At 41.4% G+C, this 15098-nt stretch overlaps 1 protein-coding gene and 1 long non-coding RNA gene across 9 annotated transcripts in view; one reads left to right on the top strand and one right to left on the bottom strand.

Moving 5' to 3' along the window:
- The window catches only part of LOC139784730 (uncharacterized), a 61639-nt gene that overhangs the window by 14811 nt on the left and 31730 nt on the right, over positions 1-15098 (bottom strand). The window contains exon 4 of one of the 7 annotated variants that reach the window (XR_011721663.1): positions 11811-11941. The exons of the other annotated variants lie outside the window; for them this stretch is intronic. This is a non-coding gene — a long non-coding RNA (uncharacterized lncRNA). The remainder of the gene's footprint in view (positions 1-11810; positions 11942-15098) is intronic. 7 annotated transcript variants of the gene reach the window in all.
- Positions 92-1460, top strand: Zetacop (COPI coat complex subunit zeta). Of its 2 annotated transcripts, none has more exons than XM_071723901.1 (5): positions 92-187; positions 593-838; positions 917-1050; positions 1117-1207; positions 1297-1460. In XM_071723901.1, exons 1-5 carry the CDS (start codon positions 170-172, stop codon positions 1342-1344), a joined length of 537 nt encoding a protein of 178 aa, XP_071580002.1. In that variant the 5' UTR covers positions 92-169; the 3' UTR covers positions 1345-1460. The 2 variants fall into 2 exon arrangements, with proteins under 2 accessions (XP_071580002.1, XP_071580008.1); XM_071723907.1 differs by lacking the exon at positions 92-187 and adding an exon at positions 223-373.

Below are 15098 nucleotides of genomic sequence, written 5' to 3'. Positions count from 1 at the left end.
TTTCAATTAATGATTCATGAACATTTTTATTACGAGAAAATATATGAAAATTGGCGCACTTTTTTTTATCTAGAAACACTATTGATTGTAGGAAGGTTTATGGTTATACTTAGGCACTTGGCAGCCCTGGCTGGTGGACACGTCAAAATCAGGTAAACTTGACGTAAACATGGATGGTCAACCATTGGTAGGTTTTTAAGATAAATATCAGTTATTTTGCGATAAACACCAATTAAGAAACCTTATAACATTCGTTCGTGATAAGAATACCGAATATAATATATCTATATCAGAGCGCCTCAGTGAATATTACGTGCCATAACCTAAACGTGACACCACCTTGAGTCTAACTCAATTTTTAATGAATCATATGGTATAATCGATTTTTATTTTTAATTTGTTCTCTCAATTTTACTCCTTGCGTCATTCTTGAGAAAAGGAAGGGAAAAAATGATTCAAACGGCTTGTTAATATTACCTAACCTAAATCTTGCACTGTATACATGTTTTATTATGTATTCTGCTGTGTGTTCGATTATGTAGACATGTGTGGTTTTATTAATTACGAAATTGAACGTAGACAATTATTCTAGGAGCCTACGCTGTACACAGTCAAGGGAATGGCCATCCTTGACAACGATGGCAACAGGATACTGGCAAAGTACTACGACAAAAATGTGTTTCCAACGTCGAAGGAGCAGAAAACGTTTGAGAAGAATCTGTTTAGCAAAACGCACCGAGCAAACGCGGAGATCATTATGTTGGATGGTTTGACTTGTGTCTACAGAAGTAACGTAGATTTGTTCTTCTACGTCATGGGCAGCTCACACGAAAATGAAGTATGTAAGATTATGAAACTGTTAAGTAGTTCAATACTATCACGGAGTACGTATATTAATTTATTGAACTTGTTTCAGTTGATCTTGATGAGTGTCCTGAACTGCCTGTACGATTCAGTAAGTCAGATCCTCAGGAAGAACGTGGAGAAGAGAGCGGTATTGGACAGCTTGGACATAGTAATGCTAGCTATGGATGAAATTTGCGATGGCGGGTAAATAAAATATTTATTTAGCCGATGTTAAACGCAATGGCGAGGTAACAGGATTATTTTTTTTAGTATAATTTTGGATGCGGACGCGACAAGCGTGGTGCAGAGAGTAGCCCTGCGAACGGATGACATTCCACTTGGGGAACAAACAGTAGCGCAGGTGATACTTTATTTCAATACAATCTTATTTTCATCTTGAGTTGTAAGTTAAAACTTTGAGTCATATGAAAATTGATCTCCTTATTCTAGGTATTGCAATCAGCCAAGGAACAGCTTAAGTGGTCATTATTAAAATAAGTGTTTTCATATGATTCTTTCCCGTGTAGAGACACATGTCCGCAATACATACCATAAAATATTATTATTATTGTATAATATAAGAATTTAATGAAAATGTCTATAAGGAATTTAAATTGTGTTCTAGTTTATCTTTTTCATTCTCGAAATGGCAATTCTTAAAAAATGTAGGAAATTCTTAGAAAGACAATTTTTGGAACTTTTGAAAATTCTTGAAATTTTAGATAGTGCGACCTCCTTTCCGATTATATTCTCCATAATGATACTTTATCAATTTTTGAGATTTCTTTTATTTTCGCGATTTGAAGTCCTGAATTCTTGAAATCACAATTCTTACCATTCTTGCTGAATACTGCAGTCGATAAAGAAACTATTCGGCTACTCGGTCTACGATTATGTCGATATTACTCGTAATTACCAACAAGAAAATAATAAATATTTTTTTCGATAGGTGACGCCACTGATCTAACTTTTAATTAAATATAGCTGCTCGATTATTGGAGACGATGCCTCCTTTTATTCATTTGATATTTGATGCAGAATATATTTTAATATATCATACTGCATACTGCATATGATTTTGAAATATTATTATCTTCTAATTATATTATTATGCTTATGTACACACGCACTACATATCTTATCAAATGCAATGCTCATTCCACGTGCGATCTCTGATGTCACGAGACATACGGAAACGTATTCCCCTTGTTAACGGGAATAAATCTGGGGATCATCTTCGCGCGATTATAGCGTCGAGATCGGCGAGTTTATCGAAATTATCCCGGCTTCAATCCCCGCGCGCGTGTCTCTAATGGAGCCTCGGTGATGCTGAATTGCTCGCACGAACTTTTTACACGGCGCGGCCCCCCATCGGCGCCCACCGCCCCCCAGGGAAATCCAGCGAGCGAGGGTGGTCGTGGACGAGAGGGGAAGAGAAGAAGAAGACAGAGAGAGAGAGGGAGAGAGAGAGAGAGAGAGAAAGAGAGAGGGTGGATGTTAGGTAACGCGCGGCAATACGGAGAAGAGCGGCCACGGGATATACCTACCCCGGGTTCTCCGTTTATCCGTCGTCACGTGACGGCGACCCGTGGACGACCCGTTTCGATCGCGTCCGTTGGTTACTCTTTCATCGGCCTCCTCCGCGCTGGGAATTTTCAATTTGATTACAAACTGCCCGTACGCCACCCCGGGTCCACCCTCCTGCGCCGCGCGTTTCCGCTTTTCCTCCGTTCCCCCTTTTCCTCCTCCTCCTCCACCGCCGGCCTCCTCCTGCTCCTCCTGCTCGTCGCCCCTGTGCCACTCTTTCTCGTGCGCGGCCCCGATGAAAAACTCTCGTCGCTCGATCGCGACGGAATTATTGGCCGGCCGACTTTATTTATGGCGTTCATTTTCATGGAGATCGCGGCCGGGGCACAGCCCCGTCCGCCATTTTTCCCCCTTCCCTCTCACGCTCGTTTCTTTCCACGCTTCTTCCTCATCTCGCTAATTACTTGCTTATTCCGCGCCTGATTTCACCAATGTTATCAATATTGCCTGTCCTCGATGCCTAATTAATCAACGCCGCTGTGTTTCTACTTTTGTAAATAAATAATTACTTTTTAATTATTCTTGCACTGTACAAACAGATATTTCACTATTGGATAATTATCTCTCATTCTTCATATCTTCTTTTCCATTACGTTGTATTCTGGAAGTCAACTTACTTCCAGTCGCAGAATAAATAATAAATTTAAATTGATAATTAATTCAATCCTTTCACTTGATTTCTCGAGTAACTATGTATTATACATCAGATTCTTCGTAGAATAATACTTTTCGGGAAAATGTTTTTACCTTCTGAAAAAAAAAAAAAAAAACAAATTAAGACTACAAAAATCTGGAAACTATTAAAACAAATTATTTTGTAAATCAAATATGTATATAAAAAAATATACACTGTTAAATTCATAATGTCAAACTCAATTTGAGTCATTTTTAACCATTCCTGTAGATCGCAATTGCTCCTACTCAATATGTCGTTAATTTAATTAAAACATTGTCAATTTAACTGCAATAAACCAATGGAGTTAAAATCATATTTTTGTGTTCAATAATAAATTTTAATACACATGGTAATTAAAAATAACAAAATGTTATTTAACTCAAGGTATTGGTTTAAATTTCATCCTATAATATTCAACAGTGTATATATAATATATATATGCAAATTATTCCGTGATAAGATCGAAATGAGTCGAAATAAAACGTCTGTCGATCTCAATAGAGTCGCCGTCAGATTTATCGACGACGTCTATTCCTACTTTTCCCCTAATGATCGGCAATTCCTTCTTCAAAGGGAGGCATTTCACGGCGGTCCTTATAGCTCTCTCGCTCGTGCACGATTTTCAGTACACAGCCGCCTATTTCCTTCCCCGGGAACATCCCCGCACGGGAGATGTTTCGGCGCTCCATCAATTTCTCTCCTTTTCCCGTCGACGCTCGGTCGCGTCGCCCTTTTTTTTTCCTCTCGCTCTCGCGCGAGCCGTCGATACCGCGATTTACGACCCGTCAAGCGAGGAAACGAGCAGGACGTTGATAACGACGACACTTTGACGAGAGAAGCGCGCATCGTTTTCTCCTACTAGCAACGGGGATTAATTCCGGACGCGCGCGCTTTTTTCTCGTTGTGCTATCTTTGAAATAATAAGATGAGGGTTACGCGCGATATTAATAACGCGTTTTTGCCTCTCCCGATTTTAATGAAGCAGATAATAGATCGGAACGACATGACAGTTTTGAGCGAATCGCCGATAGTCAATAAATTCAGAGCTCGCTACGATTGCACTAAGGACGACTCGAACCCCTCAATCGAATTATCGCTTAGAAAAGTCTTCAAAAAAAAAGACAATCACATATAAGCACGCTATTAATAGAGCCGAATCGGCTGTGATATCGTTTCGGCGTCGTCGTTATTGTTACCTCGTGGCCGAGAGCTAAAGTGTTGATTCATTCATCATCGGGGTGGCCCGCCCGGCAATCTTAAACACGTCCGAGTGCGTTTCGTGCACGTATCCGAAAAGAGGCACTCTCGTAAATCAATAACCCCGGCGAGAGAAAGTGAGAGAGAAAGGGGGGAGAGAGAGAGAGACAAGCCTCGTCGCGAACGGCACATGCCCGAGATGCTAAATGCGCCCGTTAAACGGGCTCGGATCGAATCCCGCTCCTAATGTTCTCGCGCACGGTGGTCCAGGTGGCTCGGCAAAGGCAATTAAACGTATAAACGGCGTGAATTAGCCGCAAGAATTGGCCCGGTCCGGCGGCTTTTCAATGGTCCGCGCTCGGGGCATCAGGGGCCATTTAACACGATGACATCCCATTTATACCACCCCCGCACAAAGACCCCGGGGCCGCGACTAGACCAGACAAGCAAAGCCCCGAAAACCCATATGTCAGCACGTGCCGCGCCGATCTCTCTTTCACGGATGTATATACGCGGGGCCACCCCCCGGACACCAGACGCCGTAATCGTCGTCTGGTTTTGGAAAGTTATATTCGCAGGGATAAAGCGATTTCTCTCGCGATTAATGTCGTTTAGCTTCTCCCCCCTGTCCCCCTTTTATCACCACACCCCCGTGATTCCTGCAGGGATTCGCGCGTTGGTACGAGCAGCGAGTGACTACTTGCGGGTAGGAATCTATTTAAAATATGTATTTTAATTGTCCCCGTCGTCCCACGTCACTATTTTTATAACGCACTAACGTTAAATTTATAGTGTCAAATTATACTCAATATGGGTCATTTTTAATCATTCCTATACAAGTCGCCACTGCTCCTACTTAATATGTCAATTAATTTTACTAAAACAATGTTAATTTAACTAAATTAATGGAGTTAAAATAACGCCGTTTTATTAAAATAATAAATTTCGACACACATGGTAATTATAAATAATATTTTGTTATTTAATTGAAGACATATTGGTTTAAATTTCATCTTTTAATATATGTATAGGTACTTAACATTTTACAGTGCAGATATTTCCCTTTTCTCTATTTCTCGACTGTTTGTCTCTCTCTCTTCATATATTATCTAGGGATGCCAACAAAGATTTTACGTGAAGTTATGGAACACTAATACCGGCTTAAACAGGTATTAGTGTTTCATTACGTATTTCTCGAAAAACTTCCCGGGGTTCGCAAGTTTTCACTTTCCAAATTTTTTTTATATTGTATGGTTCGGCGATTTCTACCTATTGATCTTTTCGCTTTTATTTCAAGTATATAGATTTATAATAGGGAGTCACACGAGTCACAGTTGTCACTTATATCTCACTTATAATAGATTTAGTGGAATATTCTTTATAGTATAGGTTGCTCCTATCGTGTTAGTCGGATGATATTACGAGCACTTTTTAAAAATTGGAGGTCGTGAGTACATTTTTCTTACTTTCTCTATTTTCATTGTTCCGTTTTTAGAATTACTAGTCGTAATTTCTTTTTAGTCATAAGAAATATTAGTTTTAGATAATTTTTCCTGTATTTTTAGTTAACCGTTATTGCAACATAGTTTATAAATATAATCTTCTTTGTTCAAAATGACCGTTCAGGGTATAAGTTGTCTCAAATGAGATGGGATTCAAAGTTTATGAAAGTATTACAAAGTTTATGAGAATGTTGAGTTTTTAATAAAGTAATTTAATTTAACTGACATGCTTAATAGTACAACTCTCAATAACGCTTGACTTGAAAAAAATGGAGATGCGATTCTCTACCTCTAATTGTAAGAGACATAGATATTTTTATATTATATTAAATTATATAAATATTATACATATATATTATGTACATATTGTTCCATTTGAATATTTCTTTACCATACATCCGATCTCTAACGTCTTTGCTGCGAGCGCATTTCTTTCGCCAGAGAAGGTGCTCCGAGAAAAAGAAGGTGGCTGAAGGGAGCCCCTCTGATAAACACACCGCTACACGTTATGAATGCTTGATGATGGCGTTTCACGACTCACGTGGAGTTCGTGGAAAAGGGGTTGCCGGGGTCGACGGGGAGATCCCCCGATTCTTATCTGAGGAGGCACGGATCCCAGCGCGAGCATATCCCCCACTACGTTACTCTCCTTCCACCCCCTTCGTCTTCGTTGTCGTCGTCGCCGCTGCGATCCGCGATCCTTCCCTCCGCTACCGCCAATCATCGACGAGAAACGAAGCGAGGGATGGTGGAGCGGAACCCTCTCTTTGTCGCCCGACTTGCTGTACTCAGCTACTGCATCAAGACAATACGGTATTCTTCCGCACTAAATATATATTTACGAAAGAGCTATCGTACAGTTTATCTCGAGCGAGATAGAATTTTCTAAAATAACCAGTCGCGATTAATTCAGGATTGGTTGTGAACGACGTTATAAAATATTTATCGTATACGTATATAAGATTATAAATGTTACAGAAATTCACACAGCGAAATGAGATTATATAAATAATTTTGTGAAAGAGCAATATTTGAAACAATATTCAAAAAGGAATATATTATTATATCAATTAGTTTGTAAATCAGTTAATCGATTTAATTCAATTTCGTTAACATTTCGATACACGTACATATCTCTCATCTTTTTTAATTATTGAACTTTACTCTTCTACTACAAAAATGTGCCTACGATACATATATAAAAGAATACAGAATAATTACGAATAAATGTGATTTATTAAAAAAGGTTGTTGATATTTATTATTTTAAATTATTGAATGTATTTTTTCCAAGATTTTTTCCAGCATTCCGCCAGCTTTCTCGATCGCGTCGCCCGCTGCGAAAGCTGCCAGCCAAACACGCACGGAAAACAACTTATCGCGAAGTAGACTATAATAACACGCCTTGATTGTTATACCTTCATCTAACGACGCCGCGGACATTGAAGGATGCCCGGCGATCTGTCCAAGTCCATCGAGCTTAACACCGACGGCGGAACAGGTCGCAGGTATGTATGTGCCGGCCGAATGATACCGAAGTCGCGGCGAAAGGGTCCGATTTGTCCGCTTATAGTCCCTGCTCGCCCTTAATCTCCCTGCCGCTTCTCCCCTCCAACCCCTCCGCCCCTCCGCCCCTCCGACCCCTACCTCCGCCCTAATAGCGTATGCGAGATACGCGACAGGTATATCCTTAGGTCCAGGGTGTCGTCCTTTTTCGTCCAATGACGCGCCGCCCAATCACGGTGCCACGGCCAATCGTCGGCGAGCACCGAAACGAGGAGTGGTGAAGTTCCCTCCTCCCCGCTCAGCCGGAGCCGTCCGGAGGGGTATACGCTTACGGACTTCCTCGCTTCAACTCCGAAGTATCGACCCGAACATATCTCTCTCTCTCTCTCTCTCTCGCCTCTCTCTCCGCGCCGATAAGCGAGCGAGACCAGAGCCATCATGGCCGCTGGATGTTTCGGCGCTATATACGCGTTATGTACGATATGTATGATCGGCCTCGCGCGTATAGCCTCTCGGGCGCGGGGCCGATCTTCGGAGCGGCGCACCGCGGATCGGATTCAAAATTAATTCTTCCGCTCCTATCAATTAAGCTCTTAAATATCTCGAACGAGACGTTTCGAAGAAGAGTCGGAGAAGCGATTCACAACGAAAAAATTACATGTCGAAATAACAAGCTGAATCATTCGGCCGGATATTTCTTCATTATCTCTTATTTTCTTTCTCGTTCATGCTCGCATTATTCGGCATTCTCCCCGACGGACAATGGATAATATATTACCTCAGCGATCTAATATAATTCTTTCAATTCCTCTCTTTCTCTTTCCGTCTCGTCACGAGAGTTATTTATAGCTTTCGAAGACTTCCTTTCTCGGAAATGGTTTACAAGAGGTCATTACGAGATCGTTTCCGCGAGAAAGTCGCCGTCCTTTATTCGTAATTGCGCGATGAGGAGAACGCATCGTTATGGATGCACCTACGCTCGGCGATCGCGAGTTCAACGGGGTATATTCCGTGTTGCCGGGGGGGATCACGTGTACACATAAACCCCCCACACATACACACCAACGTGCTCGCCAGATCAGAGGTCGTAACAGCGCGGTGCCCAGTGCCTTATTGCCACCTACCACCTTACGCCAAGGAGAAAGAGAGAGAGAGAGTCTCCTCCCGCCCTTCCAATTCTCGATCCTTCCCCGGCGATATCCCTTCGCGCGGTAGACACGCCAGGATAGGAGAATCTACACGAGGACGTACGTGTGCATTCGTGCGCGCGCAAGCGTACATACGCAAGTACATATGTACATAATATATCCATTTATACAGGACAGGTCACAGAGGGATGCCCGTCAAGTCGGCTCGCTATATATCGCGCTCGATATGTACCATTCGCGACATGTACCATTATATCTGCTTAACGTTGGATCGCTTAATTAACCAGAGAGACAATAATGGCCATGACATAATCGTCACGTCGCAGCGGCTCTCGAAAGACTTCGAGATCTTTCTTGAATGTTGCTGTAGGACAACGGCACACAAAGCAGGTATATACACTTACGTACACTTACTCGGGGTGCTGTAACAGCGAGGCGGCGCGGGCCGCTTCGTATATTCGGCGTCTACAAGAAAATGTTGCCATCTAACTCGAGATTAGCGTCAGGGACGCTCCTACTCCCGACGCGAACTTCCTCCGGCTTGTCGATCATCCTGAATCCGCAGGAATAATCTTGGCGTTAGTGGCGTGGGTGAGGACGAGCAATCTTCTGTCAGTTAACGTGAAAAAGCGAAGACGTTCCCTAACTATATCCGGCGATTATACGACGTTTTATACGCGGATTATAAAAATTATCACGTAAAAATTAGCACATACATAAGCAACAAATAAATAATCAAATATATGTAATAAGATTATTTATTTATACGGATCCTGTAATAACATTATTTATACTGATTGCTTTATATGTTAAAATGATGCGTTTTGCAATCTGTATAAATAATCTTATTACAGGTGTTTAAAATATTTTCATTCGGAAGCTATAACGAACATCTGCATGTTATCTTTGTCTTCGGGATAATTAAAAACACGTGCAAACAACAATGAACTGTATAAATGGATAAATAAATTATTTAGAGGTGAATGTAGAGAACAATAAAAACGCTAAAACTATAAGAGATAAAAGTAAAATGGACAGTGAATAATTTACGAAGCGAAATAATTTTGGGTAAAAGCAGGGAACAATAAAAGCAGGAAACAAAGCTAAATTTATGATATCCAGTTAGCAAAAGTTGCTAAGGGACGCGTTGATTTGAAAGTCGTCTAAATGACGTTTGAAGTCCTTTCGGCGTCTTTTAAACGTTTTTGAGACGTCTTTGGAAGCTTTTGCTATACTGAGAAAAAAAATGTGTTAATCCCAAAAAATATTTAGTCCGATACGTTCAACTAAACATTTTAGTTAACTAAACATTAGTTAACTAAACATTAGTTGAATTAATTAATTCTTGATTAAAGAAACTTAAATAAATTGTTGAAACAACTAATGTTTAGTTAATTAACTAAAATGTTTAGTTGAAAACGTATCGGACTAAATATTTTTTCGGATTAACAATTTATTTTCTCAGTGTAGCTGGCGGTACATAACAAAAAGTTCACTCAAAAGCTGCGTCCCTGCCCACCGACCTCGGCGATATCCTTCCACTAGGTGGCCATGTTAGATTCCCTGGAGCGGTAAAGCCCTGCCGACTAATAAGTTTCATCCTCCGCGTAGTGAGCACCAATTATGAACTTGCTTCGGCCATAATTAAAAAATGTAATTTTGCCGCCAGAGCTCCTCGATCTTCCCTTAACGCCTTAACGATCTCTTACCCCGTTTCTCCTCGGTGGTATACATGCGCGGAAGAGTATAACGGATTGAAATATTCACCCTTGCGAGCCCTCTAAGTAACCGTCTATATCTATCGTCGTCGTTGCCACGATTTTGAAATTCCGCCTTATTCCTTTTTATCGCATCGGTAAAATCTGATCTTACACTTATCTCCGTGCGCACAATATTCGTACAAAATAATAGAATTATGTACTGCGGGATAGAAAAATAATACGTATTTTTCAAGAATAATAGGGTAATTCGTCGTTAAATTTTAATAAGCGCATGATACTAAATTAAAGCGATCGTTTACGATGCTAGTGATCACCGAATAGCGCATTCACCATCCTTCGTCTCTTCCGTCGGGTTTGCCTCACGCGGAAGGAAAAAGGCGACACTTCGGCTTTCCTCGTGCTTGAGCGGCAATTAAAACGAGTGACAAGTGCCGGAATTAGAACGAAATTAGGCGTGCCACTCGAGACGCTTGTCTAGGATTCTCTCACCGATCGAGCTTCACTTCGAGAAGCACTTCGAGGACCGGCAGCAGCCGAGCTCTTCCTGCTTCCTGCTCCTTTAATTTTTTCAAGTTCTCGCCAAGATAAAAAAGAAAACGACACGTTGTGTCGCTTCGTTGAACGCTTCCGTGAAAAAAAAAGTTCCCGCATCGCTTACCGCGACGAGCAGATGCGGATGAGACTCTTTCCCTCTCTTCCGTTGTTCTACTTACACGATACTTCACTTACGACGCGATCAAGGCACAAATATCGCCATTAAAAATCACTCAACGCGATCTCGGAGAAAGAATCAGCTTTGGAAATTATATTAGAAATGATGTGTGTCACATTTCTAATAATCATACATTTCTAATAATATCACCTATATTTATAAGATACAAAGTTTTAATTGAATATCACGTTTCAATTAAATATAATAATATAATAATTTAACAACTTAATCAAATCTTTTAAAATTATTTTTCTTACAATAAACAATTTTTCTTCTATGATCTCACAATCATATATTTTCGTTTAGAGTTACGAGTTTTTGGAGTTACACAGAGTGCTTCCCATTTATTGACGCAAGTCGATACAAACATCGTTCTATCTTTCTTTGCATCCAATGAGTATAACAAAGACAGAACAACGATGAAATTCGTCTACCTGAAGTAGCTGGACTTGTGTTTCAAAGCTACATAGCTTCTCTTTTCACTTCTTGAAATCTCGAAACTCGCCGTAGCAAATCGTGCCCATCCGGGACGAACCGGGAATGAAATTTAATGTCTCTAATTTCGCGCGATCATCCCCTAATTTAATCAAAACACGCGGAACCACCCGACCCAGCCCCGTACCCCTCGCTCACCCCGACGGTTAGCGTCGTTATTCCCCCGCCTGCGAAATAAACGGAGCAGCCGATTTCGCTAACTCGGTTATGAACTCGACGCCGTATTACGCACGGAGGATACATGCCCCGATCCATCCTCTTCCATCCCACATCCTCCGTCCTCCTTCTTCTCCTTCCGCTTCGCAAAACCCCGGCGGGTTATGATAGCGGCTATGAGCAGGTACGCCATTAACGCGGGAATTATATTATAATTAGGAGCGCGGGAGAGAGAGCGCAAAGGACGCAACCTCAGGAAACTTACGATTTCACGCGTAAATCTCTTCCTCACCGCATCGACCCTAGAACGGAACAATGCTGTTCCTGGCGCTCCGGGAATTTAAAGAGCTCTCCTGGAGAAAGCTTAGCACGAGCGTGGTCAAGATTGTAAGAAACCTGAAAACATATGATCAGCGATTGCAAGCGATCGGGAATCGCTGTATTTTATCCTATAATAGAATACAGTATTTAAGTATATCGTTAGTTGGGTGAGTGTGTGCATGTAATATTATCATATAATTAATTAATTAATTAAATGAACGTCGCATGTTATATAACTCTGATTAATGATATTGCCAATGTAGTTAAACGGCAATTACAATTTTTATAATTATGCGCTGTTAAATTTGTAGTGTTAAATTATACTCAATTTGAATAATATTTAACTATTTCTATAAGTCGTCACTGTCCCTACTCAATATGTCGTTAATTTAATTAAAACAATGTTTATTCAATAAACCAATGGAGTTAAAATAATACTGTTTTGTGTTAAAATAATAAATTTCTACACACATGGTAGTTAAAAATAACGTATTATTATTTAACTCTAATATTATTTAACTCAAGGTATTGGTTTAAATTTCATCCTTTGATATTTAACAGGGTGTAGTGATTACAAGTAACACTGAATTATCACTGAGCTATCAATTATAAGTAAATAATACGACAATTATTGTGTTCCGTGTTGTATAATCATCGAGTCATCAAGATTTATCTCGGTCGAGAATCTGACTTTCTACATCGAGATACATCCAAGCATACAGTTGGATCTTCGTATTATTTATTTTCTACTCCGAGATTCCGATCTGGTTTTTCTGCCGATGATGTTCCGTTGCAGAAAAACCGACGGCGGCCTCTTCGAGTATCTCGTCCGGAGAAATATCATCGCGCGACGCGAGTGGGAAGGGTGCTCGTCATTGCTGGCAGCCAGATGCGTCTACTTGACCGAAGAAAGAATAAGAAATTATAAATCGCGCGACGCGTCGAGCGAGGCCGACGATACATGAAAATCTCGGCGAGACGGAGGAACGAGGCGATGATGATCGTTACACCTATTCCGCCCGGTGTCCGTCGCGCGTTTGCCGCGGAGAAGGCGATGGACCTTTTGTTCTCCCAATTAGCGCGATCTCACGAAATGTGAGCGGCAATAATATCCTGTCGTGCACGCGTCACGGGTCACGAGCCGTAGCTGTGGGGGATAGGGATGGAATGAAACCCTGCGCGAGCAGCATCCTCGTAATAAGCTAACATATGGCAATGGATTCGCACCCGATCGTCGGACAGTAAATTAAATTAGGTACCCGCGACGAGACGGTTAAATCCTCATTCGAAAGAGTTTAATTTATCTTCGGACTTTCCCGTATCATGCGATTGAAGTCACGTCACGAGAATAATATCGTAAAAAAATTTTGCCTAGTCTTGATAATAATTAAAATAGTAAACTGAGGTCAGGCTCGTGTTTGCAAAATTAATAACTTAAATTATAATTTATTGTCAACTATAGACACATTATTCGAAATGTTTCGGACTTCACTGAGTCCTTCTTCAACCAATAATTAAAATAGCATTATTAATAATTAATAAAATCTTGAGACAAAGATTTTTCCCTCGAATATTTTTCATAATTGACTTGATTCAAATCGTGAAGAAGCAGGTCAAAATCGCAGAGAATGAAAATTATGAAGATTCGACTGCATTTGAGTGCACTCGAATATCTCGATGCAGAAAATAAGATTCTTTCGATGATGTCACGCTACAGCATAGAATGATGCATTGTCACCTTTTTCAAAGATATAATATCGTAATTCGCGATGTTCGGGACCGGAACCACCGCGGCGTTCGTGAACGAGAGTCGACTCGAGGCCATCCCTCGGAACGGGAAGACGGCAATAGAGGACGACGGGGCCTTTCATCTCGCCGCTCTCGACGACGACGGTGCGATGAGCGAACGGTGCGGACCGGCTCGACGCACGGTGGCACGCACGCTAATGCGGCCCTAAAAATATCGACGCGACAACAATGGCCGGCTATATAAGTACGTATAGCTTTACGACACGCACGGGTCTCGCACGAATTTACATCCCGTGCGGGTGGGAAGCGATTCCCGCGCACACCGGACCCGTGAACTCGTCGAGCCAACGCAACTCGACGGGGAAGACCCTCTCGAGTATCTGTCGAGTCGTAAGAGACCGAGATAAGAGAACAGCGTCTTCTCAACGAGTCTCCTTTCAAGTATATCCACATGACGACCGTATTTACCAATTTTCTCCTCTTGTCGGCCCTACGATGATCTTAGACCGGCGAGAATCATCCTTTCGCTTCCGGAGAAATTTTGTTAAATTTCATCTCGTTCTGCTACAATCTCGGTGAACATTTTTAATTCGGACTGAAAAACGCGTAGCGGCCGATTCTGGGGCGCGACAAAGCCGCGCTGAACGCCAATAATGCCCCTAATTCGAGAATATTTATCGTTAAAAGGCTCTGTATAACTGGTCACATCGATTCGCACGCTATTTACACGATTCGCAGCCCCGGTGCGACTGCCGTCAGAATATATCCATAAAACCGCGTTCCAATAAACTCCTCCCCGTCGCACGCCGCGTATCGATACGCTAATTTCCGGATATTCGCCGATAATTGGCTTAATCGCGCGCCACGTCGCGCGTGTCGAATTAATCGCACATCCCGTATTGCGGCTGTATCTCGAAACCGTAAATTCGCTCATGGAAATTAGCGCGAACGAGTCAGCCGATCGGAGAGTGCTGCCTGGAAGATTTTCATGCAGACGCGGCGTTTACAACTTCGGACTCAATAATACCTAATAAGGACATTTTTGAACGCATAACTATATATGGTGCTTTTGCGAGAGTCCGTAATTATTTTCCTCACTAATCATTCCCGTCACGGCAATACCTATAACCATTCATCACGAGCATCATAATGTTCAAGGCAATAAAACTGGATAGCCATTCATTCATTTTCTAAAAACCACGGAATAAAAGACCAAATTCCGAGTTTTTCCGATGTTTCCGAGTTTACCTAAAGGAAACATCTGCTGATGTAACGTCTTGCGTGAATTCTTTCCCAATTATCCAATTAGCCGTAATATTTTCTGGAAGTTAAAGGTTTTTCTTTCCTGTCTAACATAAATAACAAATAGGTATATTTCGGTCGTAACAAACAATAGCGCTCTTCGACTAGTGTTGCGACAAACGTTACGAAAGAAAATTCAAATTGCATTGATTGACGGTAACCCTTAAAAACTAAAACCTAA

Source organism: Temnothorax nylanderi, unplaced genomic scaffold (assembly GCF_030848795.1).
Source record: "Temnothorax nylanderi isolate EJ_2023f unplaced genomic scaffold, tnyl_v1.0 TNYL_tig0008_pilon, whole genome shotgun sequence".
Lineage (NCBI taxonomy): Eukaryota > Metazoa > Arthropoda > Insecta > Hymenoptera > Formicidae > Temnothorax > Temnothorax nylanderi.
The sequence above is the reverse complement of the archived record's forward strand: the minus strand, read 5'-3'. Positions and strand labels throughout refer to the sequence as shown.